Source organism: Tursiops truncatus, chromosome 2 (assembly GCF_011762595.2).
Source record: "Tursiops truncatus isolate mTurTru1 chromosome 2, mTurTru1.mat.Y, whole genome shotgun sequence".
Classification (NCBI taxonomy): domain Eukaryota; kingdom Metazoa; phylum Chordata; class Mammalia; order Artiodactyla; family Delphinidae; genus Tursiops; species Tursiops truncatus.
This window is the reverse complement of record NC_047035.1, coordinates 96,529,751-96,553,322: the sequence shown is the minus strand read 5'-3', so window position 1 is coordinate 96,553,322 and position 23,572 is coordinate 96,529,751. Positions and strand designations below refer to the sequence as shown.

Here is a 23,572-nt window from a genome sequence, read left to right as displayed (position 1 = left end):
AAACATAAAATGAGGGTTGTATATTATTTTACACTGTTAGGTGCTTATTTAATTTTCAAGTCTCTCCCATTAGAATGTCCACCTCACAACTTTGTTGGAAGACTTCGTTGCCTAGAAAACACAAGGCTGTCTGACACACAGGTGACAGTCAACCAGTGTGGTTCCCTCCACCCGTCTTAGTCTCTTGATGAGAGAAAATACAACAGGAATCCAGCCTTGAGTATATATGGGATTTAGCAATTTCAAGCATATTATAAAAAACAGACCAAGAGGTGTTGTAACTATTCTTGTTGTTTAGAATGAAGTATGAAGCTATTTATACTTTCACCTCCATTACCCCTATTTCCCAACCACTAAAGGCTTACTTTCAACTCCAGCTGTGTTTTTCAGCCTATATTGCCAGACCAGGCTCTGTAAAAGGAGTTCCACCACACTGAGAGTTCTTTGATAGACAAAGGTTAACATTCCTGTGTTTACATGATAAGATCTCAGACCATTTTAGGGCCTGCTTCCTGCTCTAGTCCTTGTTTTCGGTCTGAGCAACTGAAGTGAGGCTTAGAAAAAAAATTTGTGGGGAGGGGATCTGGATAATGTGTTAGCTCTTTTGGAGTACCAAATTGCAAATTGAACATTTGGGGAGGAATTTGTTAGAGGATTTTACCCTCTTGTGATTTTTCTCTGGTATTGTTAGCTCTTAAAATTTTAAATTTGGAAGACTTTGCCTCAACATTCTAACTTAATCATCTTGAATTATCCCTTCTTGTAAACAATGTACACATTTGCTCAACGACTGAATACCTAGAGTTTTCCTGTTTAGGCCCTTTCTCCAAGTGGATTTCAAAAGGAAAGACCTCAGGTAGTTTTCTTGCAAAGTCCTACAGAACATGGAAGATTTCTTTCCATGTTTCGTTCAGACAGCAGTAGATAGAAAAAGAATTTAACTACTTTAAGCTTTAGTCATCGCAGAGAAAAACAGTAGGTTAGGGGCCAGACAAGGCCTGTTTGCTGTGGAAGGCCCAGATTAGGCCCGCCAGGTATTGACATTCTCACTAGGTCATGCAGACCAGGCCCTGAGTAAGAACTTTTTGAGGGAGTTATTCTTTTTGGTCACTCATTCAGTGAATATTGCTTTAATTTTATCAATTGATTTTTATATTCATTAATTGTGTGGTACATGGGGGATGATGAGATTAAGTTCTTCACCTCAAATGTGAGTAAGAATGTCTTTGGAGAGCAGGTTAAAATTCAGATTTCCAGCCTCCAGTTGAGATTATATGAACCTCAAATGGTGACCAGAGTCAGGCACACAGTAGGTACTTCATAAATATTTGTTAAGTGAACTGACTGCCACTTTCAAAATCACTGTTAAAACAGAATTCATTTTCTGTAGCACATTTCATAATTTTCTCTTTTTTTTTTTTTTTTTTTTTTTTTTTTTTTTTGCGGTTTGTGGGCCTCTCACTGTTGTGGCCTCTCCCGTTGCAGAGCACAGGCTCCAGACGCGCAGGCTCAGCGGCCATGGCTCACGGGCCTAGCCGCCCCGCGGCACGTGGGATCTTCCCGGACCGGGTCACGAACTCGTGTCCCCTGCATCGGCAGGCGGACTCTCAACCACTGCGCCACCAGGGAAGCCCATCTCCTCTTTTTTTAAGTGTGAAAAACTCTATACTAATTCTGTATTTCCTCTGGAGAAATAAAATGTATTCAATTGCAATCGTTATTTAGAAATTGAAAATAAAAAAATTTTTAATAGCATCATAATTTTTTTTAGTTAAGAGAAACAGTGACTGTGATTCTTAATAGCCCAATATGCCACAGAGGCACAGACACTTATTTTTGCTCCTCCTGAATCACTGGGAGGTGAGAATTTGAAGCATCTTCTTTATGTGCATTTCAATTTCCTGTTGAACAAAATATACAAAAGAAAGAGCTTCTTTTTTGATTAATTTCAGTGAGAGCACAGAGATAAACTAAGTCAGAGCAACTCTCTTGAATAGCTAATGTCTGTTGCCTGGAGAAAGAGAAAATTATTTTCTGCCCTCCATGTTGATGTGTACAGAACATGTGTTCTGAGTAGCTGCTATTTTCACTGCCTCTTTTTCCAGCTGAAGTGCAACATAAACTATTTTAATTAATATTGTGTCACCAAAAGGGATTGAAATAGCCAATTGAATTCTACCAAGATAGAGTCTTTTGATGAAAACATATCTTTATTGATTGTGGACGAAGAAAATCATTCTTAAAATGAAATCCAGAGAAAAATCATATCCCTCAGAGAAAATTTCTGAGTGGCAGGCCGAGATTAACATCATAAAATTGAATTTGTGCTGCAAGCCTTTGATGTAATCAGCAGCTGGGAGATGGTGTTGCCCTTACTGTGCTCCCTCTGATTGTGGTGAATTATTGTGTGGAATGAAATAAGTGTTTCTTGTGTCCCTCCTCCAAGAAATACAAACAAGGTATTACTAGGTAGTTTCTTGCTAGTTAAAATGGGTTGGATCGATTCCAGGCCTCTCAGGCTCTCATACTCCCATGAACTATAGGAGCTGGGCATTTATTTATGCCCCAAGGACAGAATTTCTTGATATCACCGGACAGGGACTTCTTCAGTCAGTAGAAACCCAACAGAGAAGTGACAAGAGGGATCCCCCCTGCCAGGGACATTTTTTTTTAGAATAAGCAGAAGCCAGGATATGTTAGAAAGGGCTACATTTGCCTGGTTTCTATTGGCCTGTAGCCAGCCAAGCCCTTCCCTGTCTCCCTCAGCTACCGCTTGTGACATACACTGCCTTGAAATCACTGCCGTGTGGAAATATCACTTTATACTAGGAATCTTGTTCCATGATGCCAGTGTTACAGTGGGCTTTTTGTTGGTGTTTCTGTATGAAGTCCTGGTGCTTGGAAAACATTCTTGCCCATGCAGGTACTTTCACACGTGTAATGATGTAATGAATAGGTTTTGCAGATTAAGTAGAGAGAATCTATTTATACATTTACCCACAGATTAAAGAGTGATGTGGCACCTTAATCACCCCTGCGGCTGGACCTAAGTTGTTTCTGATTTTTTTTGTTTTTAAATGAGTAAGTGGACTGGCACGACTGTAAACAAGGTAGTGGAGTCATCACTGTGTACTCTCACTCTCAAGTTGTTTGAGGAGTGCGATGATCCTTGAAGTCAGACGAATCTGGGATATAATTCTATTCAAGGGATTTAGATTTATTTGCCAAGCCTCCTTTTCGTAATAAGACTAATGGTGGTGTGTCGACCAAATGAGATAATGTATGGGAAAACCCCCAGCACAGCACCATGTCTAGAATGTCTTTTAGTGAACACGAATTGAAAATATTTTGTCTTAAGACTTGGAAAGGATAATTAAGGCACAAGGTGGGGATATGATCTGGAATAAGGGAAAGTAGGGGGAGCCAGGACAAGGAAAATGATGAAAAGAGGTGAGGAAGAGAAATATAAAAAAAAAGAGGTAGGATTTGTCTGCTCCTGACAGAAAATCCACAGAGGTGAGAAGAATGGTTGTAAATGGCTCACCTCTTGTGTCTTGAATTAATTCCAGCTGAAATGGGCTGGAAGTCCCAGAAAATATCTTTTTAGAGAACTGAATATTCCAGTAAGGCTAAGTTTCCTTTGGATTATGACCCTCAAGTCCTGTCCCTCCTCTACCACTCCCTCTAAACCACCATGGAACTCTGCACCCATAAGCCTTCTTGATGTAAGTCTGTTTTGGCCACATTTCTGCTCAGATCCTGGAATGTCAGAGGGTGGTCTTAAAGACTTCCTTGGCAGAAGCATCCGTGTTTTGTAGGCAGAGTCAGTAAACACTGGAATCCTGGGTATTAGGGAGCCTTCTCCAAACAGGAGTGTATACGTAGGTTCATATTCCTGCCTGTAGGAGTGCCTTCTATCTGTTTATTCTGCGAGGAAAGGATTATCATAATGGCAGTGGACTGACTTCAATGTCAGCCTGTGCTAAAGATGGGAAAAGGGGAATAGATTCAAGGTTAGGGAAGGAGACAACTGGTCCATGGGAAAACGCAGAATTTTTCTAAGAGAGATGCTTAGGTATAATGGATGCACCATCCACAACCATGGGAGCAAAGTGCTCCTTGCTCTTGTACCTCAGGAAAACTCATCACAGTCTACTTTGCATCAGTTATTACCTACCTATGGATTGACTTGTAGCTTGTGAATTCCTAGAGATCAGGAGCCTGTGTTTTTTCATTTTCATTTAGTAGAGCATTTAATAAATACCTGTTGAGTTAATAAATGAGTATATTCTTTCCTCAGGGAACCTATAATGTGGATGGAAAGAAGATTTATTACACAAAAGAAGTAGAGAACAGAATTTGGTATATGACCAATTGTGTGATTCAGAGTAAAGTTTAAGTATCTGTCTCCAAAATTGAGATATGCATTATTAAGATTTATGTTCTTACTTGGAAGAAACAAAATCTGTCAGATGGTATATTAGCTTGCTAGGGCTGCCATAACAAAGTACCGCAAACAGAGTGGCTTAAATGGTAGAAATGTATTGTCTTATGGTTTCAGAGGTTAGAAGTCTGAAATCAAGGTGTCAGCAGGGTTGGTTCCTTCTGTGGGCTGTGAGGAAGAGTCTGTTCCATGCCTCTCTCCTAACTTCTGGTGGTTTGCTGACAATCTTTGGCATTTCTTCTCTTGTAGAAATATCACCCCATCTCTGCCTTCAACTTCACATGGCTCTCTCCTTGTGTGAATCTTTCTCCAAATTTCCCTGTTTTATAAGGATGCCAGTCATACTGGATTAGCCCTAACCCAGTATGACCTCATCTTCACTTAATTAATTACACCTGCAATCACCCTATTTCCAAATCAGGTCATATTCTGAGGTATTGGGAGTTAGGACTTCAACATACGAATTTTGGGGTGAGTTCAGTTTAACTCCTAACCCATGGAAAGATGGTAGATTTTGTTCTACTTTGCCAATTTGGTACCTTTCACATTTTATTTTAGTCTCCCCTGCTTAATTCACTGAATAGCTGGGATCTATTGTAAATTGTGATAAACTGAAGGATTATACATGACAAGGATTACACTTATTGTTCTACTATTTACTTAACAGGATTTAGACACAAATTTTGAGATTAAAAATGCTTTCTGATAAGAGTGGCTAACATTTATTGAATGTTTACTATCTAATGATTTCCATGGATTAGACCACTTAACTTTCACATCTACCCTATTAGATATTAGATATCTATCTATTAGATAGATATTATTATTTATCTACATTTTATTGATGGGAATCCAATACACAGTTGTAAAGTAACGCACCCGGGAACATACAGTAATAGCGTTGACATTGGAATCCAAGCTGACTAACTCTAGGGCTTCACCACTGGGTACATACTATCTCCTTAGTCTTATTACAGCCAGGTTAGGTAAATATTATTACCATTTTATGGATAAGGAAAACAAAGTTTAAAGTAACTAGGGACTTTCTTGGGTCACAAAACCAGCACATATATAATATTGATAAGTGTATAATATTTGGGATCTGAGTTTAGGTAGTAACTTCCATGGGGAAATCCTTTCTATCTTTGATCTTAAGCTCCAGTTGTGTTTTCTCCCCAAACATTCTTGCATTTACCTTACAAGGCACTCATCATATTGTTGGTGACTCAGGATGTGCTTGTCTTCTTAGAAACCCATGAGCTCCTTGAGGTTCGGAGATTCTTATCTACATTCTTAGAATCTTGCATAGTCTCTAGCACAAAATAGATAATAAACATTTTTAAACAAAATGCATGTAAGTAAAGGTAAAGGAGCCAAAGAAAAGGGAGACCAGTTGAAACACAAGAAATAAAGGTCAATAAAAGGAGTAACTGAGGTGACAGAAGATGAAATTTGGGGTAATGATAAAAATGTTATCATAGGAGATTAGTATGCATATCTTAGAAAAATAAGCTAAAAATAAGGAAAAGATATGATATGTTGAAGTGATGAGAGGAAGTTCTTGTGTAAGTGGCTTGTTTTTCTTGGTTAATTGGAAGGAAGGGTCATCAACTAAGAGTATTGGGGTGTAAGGAGTTGCCTGGGTTGCAGGGAGGTTTATGAGGGGGTAGAGGAAAAGATTTGACTGTGGGACTGGATTAGAGACATGTTTCCCAGTGTGATTTTAGGTAGTACACAACAAACATTTATGTTAATAGACAAGTATTTATTTTAATGTACATTTTGAAAAAAAATCTAACCAGCCTGTCAAGTCCCATGATTTTATATGGTTATTAATCATTAAGATAATTCTAAAGAAATAGTTATATAACAATTGATTTTTAATTGAATACTTAAAATAAAAATAAAATGAGTTAATTTAAAGAAATAGGCAAATTGTTTTACAGATTGTATTTAGATATGGCAAAGAAAAATATGACTCAAGACTGGAAATACGTTTACAGAGTTCATACACGTCAAAACAATTGCCTAATAGTGGGAATACTTAGTTAAAATTAATCATAAAATTACTTTGTCGTATGTACTTTGAGGTCAGGGATTGTGTTTTTCTGTTCTTTGTGTTCTCTGCAGCTCAGCCCACTACCCAGAATACATTTGGTTCTCATTAACTATTCATTGAATTTATTTAAGAGTGGACTACTAGAACAGTGAGACTTTCTGTTCATGTTAAATATCTCTAGGTTAAGAAAAAAAAATGACTTGGACTGTAAATATTCAGAGTTAAATGTAGCATAATTAAAAAGAAAAAAATTCACTTCTTAAAGCCTAAAACTAAGGTTTTAGACAAGAGGATTTGAGTTCCATGAAATTGTTCATTTGACTAAATATAAATAAAAGTGAAGGAGCTCTATTTCCAGAGAAAACCATAATTCGAAAAGATGCATGCACCCCAAAGTTCATTGCAGCACTATTTACAATAGCCAGGACATGGAAGCAACCTAAATGTCCATCGACAGAGGAATGGATAAAGAAGATGTAGTACGTGTACACAATGGAATACTACTCAGCCATAAAAATGAATGAAATAATGCCATTTGCAGCAACATGGATAGACCTAGAGATGAACATATTAAATAAAGTAAGTCAGACAGAGAAAGACAAATATCATATGATATCACTTATATGTGGAATCAAAAAAAATGATACAAATGAACTTATTTACAAAACAGAAATAGACTCACAGACATAGAAAACAAATTTATGGTTACCAAAGGGGAAGGGTTGGGGGGAGGGATAAATTAGGAATTTGGGAGTAATATATACACACTACTATATATAAAATAGATAAACAAGGACCTAGCACAGGGAACCGTACTCAATATTTTATAATAACCTTTATGGGAAAATAGTCTGAAAAAGAATATATATATATAACTGAATCACTTTGCTGTACACCTGAAACTAACACAACATTGTAAATCAACTATACTTCAATAAAAACTAAAATTTTTTCAAAAGTGAAGGAGCCACCCAGAAAGAAATGAGTTGACTTTCTCCTGTTTCTTTTTCTGGCCAAATGCTCATCTGTTCGACATTGTCTGTAAATGGAACACACTTGGCATTAATGGGGCTCTTTTAAATCTGTTGCTCTACAGCTTAATAAACAAGGAGATGGGGCTTCCCTGGTGGCGCAGTGGTTGAGGGTCCGCCTGCCGATGCTGGGGACACGGGTTCGTGCCCCGGTCCAGGAAGATCCCACATGCCGCGGAGCGGCTGGGCCCGTGAGCCATGGCCGCTGAGCCTGTGCGTCCGGAGCCTGTGCTCCGCAACGGGAGAGGCCACAACAGTGAGAGGCCTGTGTACCGCAAAAAAAAAATAAATAAAAATAATAAATAAACAAGGAGATGAAATTTGAAGGTAATACTTTGTAATCTTTTACTCACAAGACTGGCAGAGTTGTAAGCTGTGATGGAAACCTCATCCGTGTAGTGATAGGGATGTGATTTCTTGGCTGTTTGGTTTTATACTTGTTCCAGATCACGCGTGTGTGGAGTTCAGAGATTATTTTGCATATCTGTCTAATTCATCCCTTGATCTCTGGGTTATTTTACCACTGACTTTGCCTACCACGGTATTCCCTACCTAAAACACATTACTTTCTAGCATTTCTTAAGTAGCAGTTAATCACTCAATAATAACATTTTTGGAGGAGCTTGGCTTTGATGTTGGTTAGGGGTTAATTCTGAAATTGTCACGCTCCACTGGGTAAACCAGGTGGATTTTTATATGTTATTCAGATATGCCTTGGGCAGCTTATGACTTTATAGAAACAATTTTTTACCTTTTCTAAGGAATGATCTGATTACAATCTGTTGATTAAATAAGACCTTTTGCTTTGGGAGCATCTGCAAACAAACAGGTTTTGGGGGATAGGGCTTCTGCTGAGACCAGATGAGCACAAACCCTTAGGTCCCATGGATGCCTGAAGCTTCTTACTTCATTTCCCGGTTTTAAAGTAGCTCTCATGCTGGCCTACCCTGATACCCAGGTGTGTTTCTCTTCAGCTTACATCTATTCCTTGTTGCTTCATAAAGCCCCGCTTTGTCCTCTCCCAATTTATTGCCACTGACTAGCTAGCTGACATCCAACAAACTGCTTTATTCTAATTTCCAATCTATTTGTTTTTTTCAGCTTCATTAAGGAATAGTTTACATACAATAAGCTACACTCATTTCAAGAGTACAATTTGATGCATGTTAAAACCCCAAGCTTTTTTAACCTAAACTTAAAACGGGGTAACGAAACTTCCTCTGGGCTCAAGATGACCAAGTTATCTTCTTTGAAGGAGAGAATCATGAGGCAATTTATTTGTGTCTCTCACAGTTCCTAAGTATGAGTTTTGAAGAAAGTAAGTAGGATTCCTTTCCACTTAAGAGATGGGATTCAGAGGCCACAGAACTGTTAAGAGGCAGATATGAGATTCAAACCCAGATCTGTTTTATTCCAAAGCTTGTATTATGAACTGCTATACTATTTTTACTTTCCTCACAGATGTTTACTTTGGTCAGGAGGTTATTGTCAGAATTCATGGACGGTAAGTGAGGAGTATATCCTTTGTATTTTTTGATTGTCCTCAGTAAAGGGGTTTGACGTTTGTCTTTGTGTTTGAGGCTGGCGAGGCAGACTCAGTGTCAGGGCATGTCCCTGAAGAGAGCTATTTATGACAAGGTAAACAATTCCAGTGTCCAGTAGACACCAGCCACAAAACCCCATTTGCCTCATATTTATTTTTCTGCTAGCCTCAGATCAGACAAGTCAGAGAGATAAAAGCAACTTGTTACAGGGAAGAAGACGAAGGTGAGAAGGAAGATGGGGGCTGTAATGGTGTGTTGTCTTCTCTAGTGCTTTCTCGTAATTATGGAGAAAGGACCAGGAAGCATTAGCACAGCTTTTAGAGACGATGTAGGCCACACTGGTGCCTGAATGGATAAGAGGTTTTATTGTTGTTGTTTTTCTTGACTATTTGCTTTTTGTTATTTATTTTTGTTTTTTTATTTTTAAAGAAATACCGACACAAAGACTTTTGCTTAGCCTGTCACTAAGACTCTCTGGTGGGGAAGCCTGGGTTGTCTTTGTCATGGTGTGCAGGAGGAGAGTTCTAGGTGGAGTCTTAAGAGACCAGGTTCCAGTTCTTACTCAGCCACTCTCTACTTGGGTTACTTTGGCCAAGTAAACAATTTTCCTGAGCTTTCATTCTCTTGTCTGTAGAAGGAGGGAGGGGGATGATAGTGATCTTCAAGGCTCCCTTTTGGCTGCAACTTAGGGTCGCCAGTGGCCTTAAGATGCCTATAGCATACCCAGTTCAGTTTGGATTTCAGATAAACAATAAATAATTTTTATAAGCATGTCCCATAAAAAAGTCAATTTTTAAAATTATAAGCATGTCCCAAATCTTATCTAGGACATACTTACACTAAAAATATTATTTGTTGTTTACCTGAAATTCAAATTTAACTAGACATCTTGTATTTTTATTCGCTAAATCTGAGGACCCTAATATTACCTGAAGTTGTTGATTAAAAGATCATCACAGATTTTAGAAGTAATAATAGCATGTACATTAAAAAAAAATCAATTAATTAATTAATTGATTAATTTTTGGCTGTGTTGGGTCTTTGTTGCGTGGAATTTCTCTAGTTGCGGCGAGCAGGGACTACTCTTTACTGTGGTGCACAGGCTTCTCATTGCGGTGGCTTCTCTTGTTGCAGAGCACAGGCTCTAGGTGCGCGGGCTTCAGTAGTTGTGGCACGTGGGCTCAGTAGTTGTGGCTCACGGGCTCTAGGGCACGCGGGCTACAGTAGTTGTGGTGCACGGACTTAGTTGCTCCACGGCATGTGCGATCTTCCCAGACCAGGGCTAGAACCCGTGTCTCCTGCATTGGCAGGCAGATTCTTAACCACTGCACCACCAGGGAAGCCAGCATGTACATTTTTATGGCCAAATGTTCTAGTATAAGTTCACAGGAGTTTTGAGAAAAGAAACTGTAGTGACAGTATTCTAAAAGAATGGAAGGAAATCTCACACTGAGAAAGGCATTGCTAGAAACTGATAGTCACACTGTCTGCCCACAGTGTAAAATTACAGTGATTCATTTCCTCATTCATTCATTCAATAAACATTTACTGAATGACAATTATGAACAAAGAATTATGATAAGCATTTTCTGTAGAGACTCACCTCTTTTCACATCAGTTCTGCAAGGTAATTATTTTTCCCATTTTGTAGTTGAGAAAACTGAGGATCAAGGAATATTTGCTAGCTATTAATGGAGGAAAAAGACCAAGATTTTTATGACTCCTTCTATTATATTTTCTTGCCTCTTTTCACAATAAAATATATTTTGAATTAAATTAATGGAGATGGTGGTATGCTGGATAGAACCTAATGATCAACCTAGAATCAGAAACTTTGTATTTCTATCCACCTGAGTGGAACACAAAAAAGGGAAATGGAGGAGTTACTTTCCCCAGAACATAAGTTCTAAGAGAACAAGAAGACTCTCTAGTTCTTCTAGGAAAATCACATCACCTTTCCTTCAATTCCTCATCAGCACTATAAGAGTTTACTGCCTCATTCTAGGGCTTCCCTGGTGGCTCAGTGGTTGAGAGTCCGCCTGCCGATGCAGGGGACGCGGGTTCGTGTCCCGGTCCGGGAAGATCCCACATCCCGCGGAGCGGCTATGCCCATGAGCCGTGGCCGCTGAGCCTGTGCTCTGCAACGGGAGAGGCCACAACAGTGAGAGGCCCGCGTACCAGAAAAAAAAAAAAAAAATGGGGGGGGGGAATCATAATGATCTTATTGAATATGGCTTTTTCTAGAAAGGAAAAATATCTACAAACTTCATGTATTTTGAATGACTAAATACCATTTGCAAATAACAGTCTGAAACCTTCTCTCTTATTCAGAAAAACAAAATGTGGAAATTATAAAAATGAACATTTGACTTTGTTAACCATAAAAGGTAGGAAATCCAAGCATTATGTCACGAATGCAATTTTGGTCTTTTTTGATATGTACCTAAATTTCAATCTATATTTAAATGTATAACATTAAAATAACACATCTAAATTTAATATTATGTCTTTCATTCTTAGGTATAAATTGAATTTGTCTTTATATATAATTAAATTGTATCAAAACCAGCTTTATAATACCTACTTTAATAATTACTAGATCTAAAATAATGATTTTTCTTAAAATTATTTTTCATTATACTATTCAAAAATAACAAAATAATAAATATGTATATGAAAGGGGTTCTGAGAGACTATTTTTGAAGAAAGGGACAAAAATCAAAAGGATGGGAAAGCTGATGGAACACCAGCTATCCCTTATAGGTCACACCTCACTCTTATCTGTATAGCACTTATACATGTCCAGAGCATTGTACTGTGATGTTACATAGTAATAAAGCCACTTCGGAAAAATTGGGGATATATATATACAGCTACATAATTGAGTAATTCATTTACATAGGTATTCTACCTGCAGGCTGTGAGCTTCTTGAAGGCCATTTATCTCATTCTAAGAATTCATTGTGATATTTTGGTAGGCTGCAGTCAAAAACTTGTGTAGAAATTATCTGAAAGTCACTTAAGAGTAAAGTTTGTATGTGTGTATATGTGTGTGTTTATATAATTATTTTGATAGCTATATTGATTATATAATAAATATTGATCATATTCCTTATATAAGTAACAAAATACAATATCAGAATCTAAAATGTTGTACTTAGTACTGTGACTTGGTACTGTGACTAGATCCAAATGAGGGAAATTTATTTGACCTTTATAATATAGTCTGTAATTTTATCCCTGTCTGTGGAAATGTTTCTTTTTTAATGTCCATTTTTTTCCCTCCAATGGAACTGTTTATTTTAAATTGTTTTCAATTAAGCCAGATTTAGAAATCATTTAAGGGCCTGCAAACATCTATCCATAGTTTTGTTTTAGACATTCCAAAATATCATTCAGGCACTCAAATTTGGAATATAATTATAAATTGGGGGCTGTGTTAGAGGTTTATAATCCCTTTTCAAAGATTTTACAACTTGTCTAGACATATAATTATTTGAAATGGGACAGTATACTTCTGTCAAAGGCATGCCTTTCTTCTCCACATCACAGACTTTTCCTCTAGCTTAAAGATTCTACAATAGACTGTTTTGTCCTTTGAGGTTTATTTATTTTAATTTATTCATTTTATTTTTGGCTGTGTTGGGTCTTTGTTGCTGCTCGTGGGCTTTCTCTAGTTGCAGCCTGCGTGCTTCTCATTGCAGTGGCTTCTCTCGTTGCGGAGCATGGGCTCTAGGTGCGCGGGCTTCAGTAGTTGTGGCGCACGGGGTTAGTTGCTCTGGGGCATATGGGATCTTCCCGGACCAGGGCTAGAACCCATGTCCCCTGCATTGGCAGGCGGGTTCTTAACCACTGCGCCATGAGGGATGCCCCTGAGGTTTATTTTTGATTAGACATTTCTGGGGAATTGTACAGGGTCTCAGAAAACATGGATTTACTCTCTCTCTCCTGTTGATAGCAAAGCACCAAGTTTCTGGGGCTAATTTTAAAATTTTTCTGCCGAAAAAAAAAAAAAAGAGAGAGAGAGAGAAAGTCTGAAAAACGTGACTTCTGAGATGTGCAACCTTTTAATCTGTTACTTATTCTCACTGTACTTGCTTAGTCTCTCAGAATCTCAGAATTAGAACTGATCCCAAGAGTTATCTATTTCTCATTGTTAGTTTTCTTGTAAGTGAGGGGGATCAGATTAATGATCCCCAAAGCCATTTCTTGCCTGAAATTCTAGATTATAGTTTATGAGTAGTATAATGATAGCATAGTACGTATAATTATACCTACATGCTTTTATTTGCATCGCTGGATTTATTCCCCATAAGAATACTGAGATGTAGGCAATGTAGGTGATGGTATCCTTATTTTACTGCATACAACTGTTATAATATGGAAATAAAGGTAATAAGTAGTAAAGCAGCCCTATATCTAGGTCTCTGAATACCAGATCTGTTTTTACTACATTTAGCAATCTGGACTGTTCACGATGAACTCTGGTTGAGATCTGATTTCTTGTGGTTTGACCTTTGTGCTTTTTGTTTTCTTATTTGGATGTGTCAGGAATCTTATGACTATTAAGGATTTTAATACGCTTACAAAAATATTTACTTTTTAATAGCAAAGTTCAGATATTTGTTACTTAGATGAGGTGACATTTCTGGGGAAAGAGAGTCTGCAAAGTTGTCTTCAAATTATAGTGTGTAGATAACTCTATTCTTCTTGAAAGGCCTAGCTGGACTTTGGTGTGGGTAAGGTCACCCATAGTCAGAGCTGGGTGTGGGGTGGGTAGACTATTCCTATCCTTCTCTTGGTTAGCATCAATCATCAAGAATTGGAATAAAAATCATTCTTCTTTGACTAATTAACAATGGGCATGGTAATTTCAATGTCTGACTACATTCTTCTCTATTTGACGGGGACACACCTTTCTCCACAGCTCTCGGAGAACACATTGTTCAAGTTTGTGTCATCATAAACATTTATGAGATGATCAATTTTCAAAATTTACAAATGATAACTGTGTACACGTCTTCCCATCTCTATGTGTCCAGGATTCCTTTACCATGAGGTCCTCCCTACAGGCGGTGGCACTCTGGGGAAGGAAGGCACCTCCTCACAGCATCACTGCCATCATGATCACTGATGACCAGCAAATGATTGTGACAGGAAGTCAAGAGGGTCAACTCTGCCTCTGGAATCTCTCATCTGAACTAAAGGTTAGTGAAAACTATTACTATTGAAGCAGATAGAGCTCATAAAGTAAACACAGCGTGCTTTTTATACCTGCAATGACAGTGGAAGTTTTGCATGGTTGTTAAAAAGGTACTTACCAAAGTAATAAATGGGTTTTACTTTTGAATTTGGAAAAATGAAGTATTATATGATGGATCAAGATCATATGTGAAAATTATATTATGAATAGCACCAATCTTAGCTACCAGTTAAGTGTTATCATCCTTTAAGCTATGCTGAGTTTTACTATTTTTTATCCTGAATTACATGTTTAAGTAACTGAACTACGCACATGTAAGTATAATTCTAAAAGTTATGGCTCATTAATCTAAACAAAGGGCACCCTTGAAAACCACTATTAACTAAATGAGTAATATTTAAATTATCTGGGTGTTTCTGCCAGTTTGGCCTTCTTGCCATTCTTTTTTGTTTTTTTTTTTTTTTTGCGGTACGCGGGCCTCTCACTGCTGTGGCCTCTCCCGTTGCGGAGCACAGGCTCTGAACGCGCAGGCTCAGCGGCCAGGGCTCACGGGCCCAGCCTCTCCGCAGCATGTGCGATCTTCCCAGACCAGGGCACGAGCCCGTGTCCCCTGCATCGGCAGGCGGACTCCCAACGACTGCGCCACCAGGAAAGCCCCTTCTTGCCATTCTTTTAGTCTCTGCTTGCCTGTGATTTTTACAGGTCACATCGAAAAGCTCTAAATCCAATTTACTATTGTCGTCCTCCTATTTCAGAACCTGACCTCACCTAGGATTTGGCCCATTGATTAGCAATTAATTGTCCTTGTCCCAACTCATAAACATTTAACATATTGGAATAGATATTTGCTTAGCTCTAGGAGCCTCTAGACCTAATTTGAACACTTAAACTAATGATGTACTTAAAGTATACTGCCCTCATTAGGAAGCCTTTTAAAGATCAAAGACTATTTTTAGCCTTTAAAGTTTGTCACTTTAAAACCTAAATTAACAATTAATTGTAATTCTGTTTTATAGTGTAATTAATTAACATCTGTCATCACTGAGCAGTTACACTACAGGACTGCCAAAAACTGCAAGCAGACCAGCTCAGCTCAATGTTTATGAACATTCCTAAAAGAAGGACTGGGTATTATTGCAACAGCTGAGCTTTGAAATTGGCCCTTGCCTTTATTATCTCTTACAGTCAAAACTTAAGATCCTAAATGGCTTAAACTATCTTGCTACTTTTTTTAATGTTGGAGTGTAGTGTTTCCTGGCTGAAGTAGTTGTCTTGTAATATGTAGGTTGCTATAAGCTTAAGAAATTTGGAATCCTAGCATCTATATCTTTTTACGTATGTTCCTGGTATTTATTCAACATGCATTTATTGGTTGCATTTTATAAGTTAGGCAGTACGGTGGGAACCTGAGTTCAAACGTGAATGAGAAGACCTGGTACTGGCTGCCCAACTGGTCGCAGTGTCGTAGAGGAAGGACATAGGCTAGTAACTGCCGGTGCAGTTATGTTATAATACAGGGTGCTCTTTGTGGGGGTCAGTCTGTACTTCATCTTCAGTGGGAATAGTTATTTCATGCTTTTCTTAGGAGCAAGTCTTCTGCTCGGGGTTAGAGCAATGGGAAGGGCGATGCTATTGGCATCTAGTGGGCAGAGGTCCGGGATGCTGTAAACATTCCATAGTGCACATGACAGCCCCTCACAGCAAAGAAATTATTCCACCCCAAATTCTAATAGTTGCTGATACTGAGAAATCACAGTTAGAAATATGAGGTGGGAATGGGAATCAGATTGGCAGGGGTGTAAGGAACAAGAAGAATCATTGAGAAGACTTAAGAAGGAGATTGGATTAGTTTTATGTTTTGGAAGTTCACTGTGAGGACATTGTGAAAAAGTTAGTAACACAAGTAAGATATTGATGAGTATGGGTGTGAGATTTTCCACATAAGAGTTTTCCTTAAGATTTTCTAGGGCTAATCATAGGACCAGAAAGAATGAACACCTTCTCTTATTTTTCCTTTGAATCTTGCCCCTACATGACAATGGGTCAACTATTAGCAGGGAAGATTCTAGGCTTTTCAAAAATCAGGGCATTTTTGAGTTCTCAACAAATCCTCTTGGTATCTGTAAGATAGTCAAGTGGGTGTTCCATCACTGATATTTTAATGCTTAGTAGTTTAATTTGATTTTTGTTTTAAAATATATAGATAAAGGAATAATTCAGCCAGAGGAAGAAGAACAGAGGCCTTGAAGACAAGAGAGATTTTAAGAGAGGTTATGACCACGTGGTTGATTGAGTGGCTGTAGGGCAGCTTGGGGCCGATGGGCATAGCAGGGGAAGACAGTAGGAAGGGGAGAAGGACACTGCAGGGAGGTGGGGTGTAAAATGAACTGGGAGCTCTTTCTTTCTTCCTTGTACTAAATGTGGAAAGCTTCTTCCCCTCTCCAAAAGGGTTTAGGTAAGAGAATAATCACGGTCTGTGGTCTTAAACGCTCACTCATCACCAAATAAAGTGGAAAAACAAACCTAAGGACACTCACTTATGCAGTCATTAGACAAAGTACACAGATGCTTTTTGTCACAGGTGTAGATTCCTCCTTCAGGTTTCTCAGAGTCTAGTGTAGGAGACAGACATGTAATTAGGAAGCTGTAAAGTGGTGGGATACACACTGTCTCTATGAATTTGACCTTACTTTGTATCTTATATAAGTAGAGTCATACAGTATTTATCCTTTTGCAACTGGCTTATTTCACTAAACACAATGTCCTCATACATGTTATAGAATAAGTCAGAATATCCTTCCCTTTTAAGGCTCAATAACATTCCATTGTATTTATATACCACATTTTGTTTATCCATTCCTCAGCGGACATTTGGATTGCTTCCGAACCTTTTGACCATTGTGAACGATGCTGCCATGAACCTGGGTGTATAAACATATGTTTGAGTCCCTGCTTTCACTTTTTTGGGCTGTACTTAGAAGTAGAACTGATGGATTATATGGTAGTTCTATTTTAACATTTTTGAGGAACTGCTAAACTGTTTTCTACAGTGGCTGCACCATTTTGTATTCCCACTAGCAGTGTGCAAGTGTTCCCATTTTCTCAACATCTTCACCAACACTTGTTATTTTCTATTGCTGTTGCTGTTTTCTTAATAGCCATCCTAATCAGTGAGAAGTGTGCTCTTCAAGGGAAAGACTTTCTGAGGGTGATACCTGAGCTGAATTCTAAAGGATGTATCAGACTTGAACAGGAAAAGCAGGTGGGAGGAGACTGCAGACAGAATGATAAGTGTGTGTGTGGAAGGCGGGACTATTTTGCCTTCAGGGAACTGGTGAAAGTAGTTGAGCAGACCTGGAACATAAAGGGCAAATTAGAGGTGATAGGCACATCTGGAAAGGACAGAGCAGACTCAACGTGGAATCTAACATGCTGAGGAGATTAGATTTTTTTTTTTTTTTAACTAGCAATCGCTAACACTTTGTGCTAATTAAAAGCAGTGGTAATATTAAGGGATTTTGAGGAGATGACATAATACTATTTTATTATATTTGTAATTTAGAATATCACTTGGTATTAAGGGCACATTGAAGGGAGAAGGAGATGAGGTAAGTCCCATACTACCAGGGACTTTGGGCAGAAGGCTTCTACAGTAATGTAGTCAGGAAAGTTCTTGACTATGAACTAAATCAGTGGCAATGGGAATGAAGAGGAGATGAAACCTGGAATGATATTAAGAGGAGAGTATGGACAGAACTCAGAAACCAGTTGGTTGTGAGCTAAAGGCGCAGGAACAGCCAAAGATACCTTCCAGATTTGGGGTTTGGGTGATGGGTAGGACTGCTAGAATGAGAGTATCATGTTTCTGTATAAGAAATAGAGAGGATTAGAGAATAGGAATAGGGAGGGAAAGAAGCTGATTTAAGGTCTGTACATCTTGGAGTATCCAAGCATTCATTAGGGGATTGTGTACACATCTCAGACTTTCCCTGTCCATGGGTGGTGGGATGGCGGGGTGCAGGGGAGCTGGAGAATAAATGTCTCCCTGTCCTGGGCTGCTCATCACGTATTTAGGTTAAGCATTCTGCTTCCAGGCTCAGGGTCTGACTCCCAAAGCCCTGTGCTTTCCCCAAAACTTTGTGAGGTCTGCCAATGGGGAGCTTCTGCAAGTCCCATGCTAGGAACTTCGTCACTTGGGCCTTTTGGTATTGATTGCTGGCATTCATCATACCTGTGAGCATAGCAAAAGGTGAACTCTGAACATTCTCTCAGGTATATTCTCTTATAGTATCGGTATGTTCTATTTTTCTTCCTGTTTTATACTCAGAAGGAAACACAACAGTGACAAAATGAAGAACAGCAATGTTGAGTAGAGAAAAAGAATAAAGGTCTTGGTCAAAATCTAGGTCTGTTATTTACCGACTCTGTAGTGTTGGGCAAATGACTTCTATTCTTCAAGCCCTAATTTCCTCAACTGTGAAATGGGGATTAAACCCTGTTCATAGTTGCATGAGTGCCTGGAATATGGTATATGCTCATCAAGTTGTGTGTTCTTTTCCCTTTTCTATTTGTGCTATGGTGGGAGTTAGGGGGACCAATGCTTCATAAAGGTGGAGCCCACGAATAGAAGTAAAGTTTTCCTGGATTTCATCATGGCAACGACTAGGCGTGATTGTAGAGGTTTTTGTTATTCTTCACAGCAGAATGTGTGATAAAATGAGGAGGTTATAGTGAATTGTCACAGCTCACTCAACTACATGTGAAGATTTAGTAGCAGAATGAAGACTTCATATGAAAGGCAATGGTGTTCTCTTCTGACATTTTGTCCATAGTGGATTTTCTCTGGAGGAGGAGTATCTTTGATTTGCCCTGATTCATTGCTTAATTTGGCCTGTAATATATAGGACAAGGGTTAAATTCATAGAATTACGCTTTCCCAAGTGTGATGATAGGGAAAGATAATATGTTGTTTTCTGAGATGGAACCTGTTTTTCCCAGGAGGAATGTAGAGAACTTGGATTGTAAGTGATTAGAACCAACTGCAAAATGCTCTATGTAGCACTAGAACTTTATTCTGATAACAGATCTTTTAAAGAAATAATTCTGATTAATATAGAAATAAGAGGAAGGCAGAGAACAATTATGTTATGAAATAATTTGTTCTTATTGTTATGGTTGGATTATGAGGAACAGATTCCTTTCACACATGAGATAATGGAAGAATTAGTCCTTGGTGTCATTTTTAAAATTCACACATAGGAGAAAAAGTTGGCATTTTACAATGGCATTTTAACTAAGTTGGCTTAGTTAAAATTTTATTTCTAATGTGGATAAGTTAATTTTTACTATTTCTGAGGCAGGAATTCAAATAAGGCGTTATAATGGTTACAAAAAGGGTAATATTTTCTCTGCATTATTTTGTAAACTCATTTCTGAATTCTGAAATCTGCACATAAATATGCTACTATTGTTTGAGGCACATTTTGTGCGTAATAAATGTCAACACTGATTTATTTGTATTCAAAACCTAGATGTTGTAAAACAGGTCCAGCAATCATCTAGGTTTCATGAGAGATGCAAAACCAAAACCAAAAAAAATGTGTATAACACAGTTCCTTTACCTAGAAGTTTATTATCCTGGGGATTTTGATATGCCATATATCAGTTTTCCTGAAACTTATGTACAGCAAAAACATAATATAACAGCATTCCTAATTAGAATTATGAATAATTATATAATGTCATGTTATATTCTTCTACTAAAAAGTTTACAGCTATTTAAAAACTTACCCTCATCATTTTCAGATTTCGGCCAAAGAACTTCTTTTTGGTCATTCAGCTTCAGTGACGTGTTTGGCGAGAGCGAGAGACTTCTCTAAACAGCCCTTCATAGTTAGTGCTGCTGAAAATGGGTAGGTAAGATATGTGGAACTGTGCACCTGTTTCTGTTCCTTCTCCCTTTTTAAAAACTCTGATGGGATACAGAATTCTAGGGCTGAAGGAAACTTTAGTGATTAACATATTCCTTTTACATATAGGAAAAGTTAGATCTTGAATGGTTGAATAACTTGTGTGACAGTCCCAAGGAAAGTAATCAGTACTATGACTCCCAATCTTTAAACATCCCAACGTGTATCAGGCCTTGTGGCTGCCTCATTGTGTAAAGGATGTTGGCAAATGCCACCTATTATAGAACTGAAAATGGAAAAGTCTGGGGGCTTGTCTTTTTTCATGTAGTAACTCACTTTGAGCTATTAAGCAAATCCATGCAAGCCTTCATAGTTTCGTGAAACAATTCAGCAGTTACGATCTTTATGTTGTACACTTGTCTGATATCATTTTAAAACAGAGGAGAGGACTCACTTGTAAATGGGATGTGGGAGTGAGAAGGAGAAGGAACATAGTGATCTGGGTGTAGTTTCATGGAAGGAGGTTTGTTCCAATGAAACAGGACTTAGCTGTAGGAAAAAGCCCCACTGATGGAAGAGCTACTGTGAACTACTCTGCTGATGAGATGTTTGCCAAAGTATACTCAAGAATGCGGAATCCATTCAGCACGTGTTTGTGAATGAGGGATTGGGTTGCTGGTTGAAACAAGAAAATCTCCTCCATTTTTGTTTTTAACCCAAGGAGAAATTATATGGCTTAGAATTCTGAGACCCAAAAGAAGAATGAGGAATCAAGTGTCCAACTTTTAAAAATGGAATAGTTTAACAGAATGGCTAGTGGTACAGACATCAAAGAGATACCTATTCTCATAGCTTATAGCAAAGCCATAATTGTTATACTTAGAGAGATTGAACTTTGGATGAAGCTAAACTGAAATGTCCTAGTACATTCTTTTTAAACAACTGCTTAGCTTTCATACACTAGGGCTGCCTCGAAGCCTGCTACATAGGCTGAGATATTTATTCCCAATCTAGAGAATTTGGGGGATGGTTAGTTTTTCTGAGACTACTGGCACAGTTGATAAAATTAATAGCTGAGTGAGAAATAGATCTGAAAAGTATAACTGAGTTCCACCTTGAGGTTTTTGTCCACAGTGGTCTAGCTCCAAAAAAGAAACTAGGAGTTAATGGACATATTCTTGATGATAGATGAATTCAGCTGTGTAAGTCCTGTAAGTATGATTGTTAAAGGGCCAAGGAGTCTGGTTGGTCTTCCTTTTCCAAGATGATTTGAATTTTCTAGAAGTCTATTTCTTTGGGGTCTGACACCTTGCATCTATGAGATTCTCCTTAGGCAGTAGCTACACTTTAGCTACTGCATACTTAGCAAATCCTAATTCAATCTGCTGAAACTTGTTAAAATTACTAGGCTTGACCTATTACTTCCTAAGTAACAATTTTTTTTTTTTTTTTTTTTTTTTTTAGCTTTTAAAAGTCCCAGGAAGTGACCGTTGGCTTAGCATTTCTGCTTCCAACGTTGTCAGATTCATGCTGATCATGACTTGCTTCCTGACTTAGTTTTTCATTTTTTTCACTTAGTATTACTTCATCTATAGGCAAAAATCCTAATATTCAGGAATCCCAGTGAATTTCAGGATAAATGAAAGGAAATAAACACCTGGAACTTGATGTTGAAATGATGGAATGCCGAAGAAAAAGAGAAGAGCCTGAAAGTAGGCAATGAGAAAAAGCAGATTACTTTTAAAGGAAAGTTAATTAAACTGAGAGCTGACTTCTTAACAGTAAAATGAGAACTAGATAGCAGTGAAATATCTTTTAAAAGTTGAGAGAAAATATCTATCAACTTAGAGTTATATCTCTAGCAAAAACATCTTCAAAAAATTAGGGCAAAACAGTAATATTTAAGACAAATACTGAGAATGTTCACTGCCAACAGACCCTCTATAAGTAAAGAAATTCTAAATTATGTTTTTCAGTAAGAATAATGATTTCAGAAGGAAGATGTGATGGAAAAAGGAATATTGAACAAAACCCAGCAAAGTTTTAGAAAATTTAAATAAGCACAGATTATATTACAATATGGTTTATATGTACCTCCCATCCACCTCCCCCTCACATACACAAAATCCTAATCAACAACTGCATATCATAAGCGTAGTGATCAGACTCCACATGTTCTGGTGTTCTAGAGGTGGGTAAAGATGGTGATTAACCTTAGACTTTAAGCTAGATATACATGCTGACATTTCCAGGGTAGCTGCTAAGAGAACAGACAAAAGAAATAAAAATGAAAGAAACAGAATATATAACTTCCAATTTAAAAAAAGAAAAAGAATGTTGTTTAATCTAAAGGGGACAATAATAAATGAGACAAATAGCACAAAATAAGGTAATTGATATAAACCTGAATAAACCAGTAATCTCAATTGAGTAAAGGGACTAAGCCCATCAGTTAAATTACAAAGATCGTCAGACAATTTAAAAAACAAAAACAGCATAAGGATATATAAAAGTTAAAAGTAAATGGATGGAAAGAGATTTATTGGGCAAATACTAATGAAATTAATGTTAATATAGCCATTTTAGCATTATATTAATAAATATATATAGTTAATAAAACCTTAAGGCAAAAAAGGCTTGACATCGATAAAGAGAGTTATTAGTATTAATAAAATTTCCAACTACCAGTAAGAGATGATACTAGAGAGATAGGCAGGCAGGCACCCAGCCTTAGAGTCTTCTAGGATAGTGTTCATCAAACCTAAGCCTGCATCAGGACCACTTTCAGAGGTTGTTTAAATACAGATTTCTCGGCCCCATTCCCGGTGATACAGGTTTAGTAGGTCTGGGCTGAGGTTCAAGAACTTGCATTTCTAACATGTTTCTGGAGAGTGCTATGCTGCTGGTTTAGAGGAAAATATTTGAAATAGTGGGTACCCCATATTTGGGGCAGTGAGAGAATGTGTGAGTTCAAGAATGACTTGGGAAACTCATTGGTGATGATACCATTCACTGAGAATGAGAACAAAGGAGGGAAGGTGTTATGCCTCATTTTAAGTACGAGGAGTGTGAAGTCCTGCAAGTCATCCAGGTGGAAACATCTAATTACTAGTTGTATGTGGAAATCTAGAGTCCAGTGAATAGGTCTGGGCTTCCAACATCATATAGTTGGTGCCTGCAGTCATGGGAGTAGATGACTCATCAAGAGAGAGTGTGAAATTTGAGAACGTAAGAAAGCCTAAGATACTAAGGAAAACCAACATTTAAGAAATGCGCATAAGAAGATGGGAGCTTGAGAATGCCAAAGAAAACCGAAAAGTGTAACTGAAGACAAAAGTGAGTTTGAAGAATGTCATGGACTTGTAATTCAAGAGGGCAAACC

General features: G+C 37.9%; 1 protein-coding gene across 1 annotated transcript in view; it reads left to right on the top strand.

Moving 5' to 3' along the window:
• WDR72 (WD repeat domain 72) overlaps nt 1-23,572 on the top strand; it is a 209,115-nt gene that overhangs the window by 3,127 nt on the left and 182,416 nt on the right. The window contains exons 2-3 of the mRNA XM_033851701.2: nt 14,121-14,285; nt 20,087-20,193. Of these exons, the coding sequence (XP_033707592.1) occupies nt 14,133-14,285; nt 20,087-20,193 (260 nt within the window). The 5' untranslated portion in view covers nt 14,121-14,132. The remainder of the gene's footprint in view (nt 1-14,120; nt 14,286-20,086; nt 20,194-23,572) is intronic.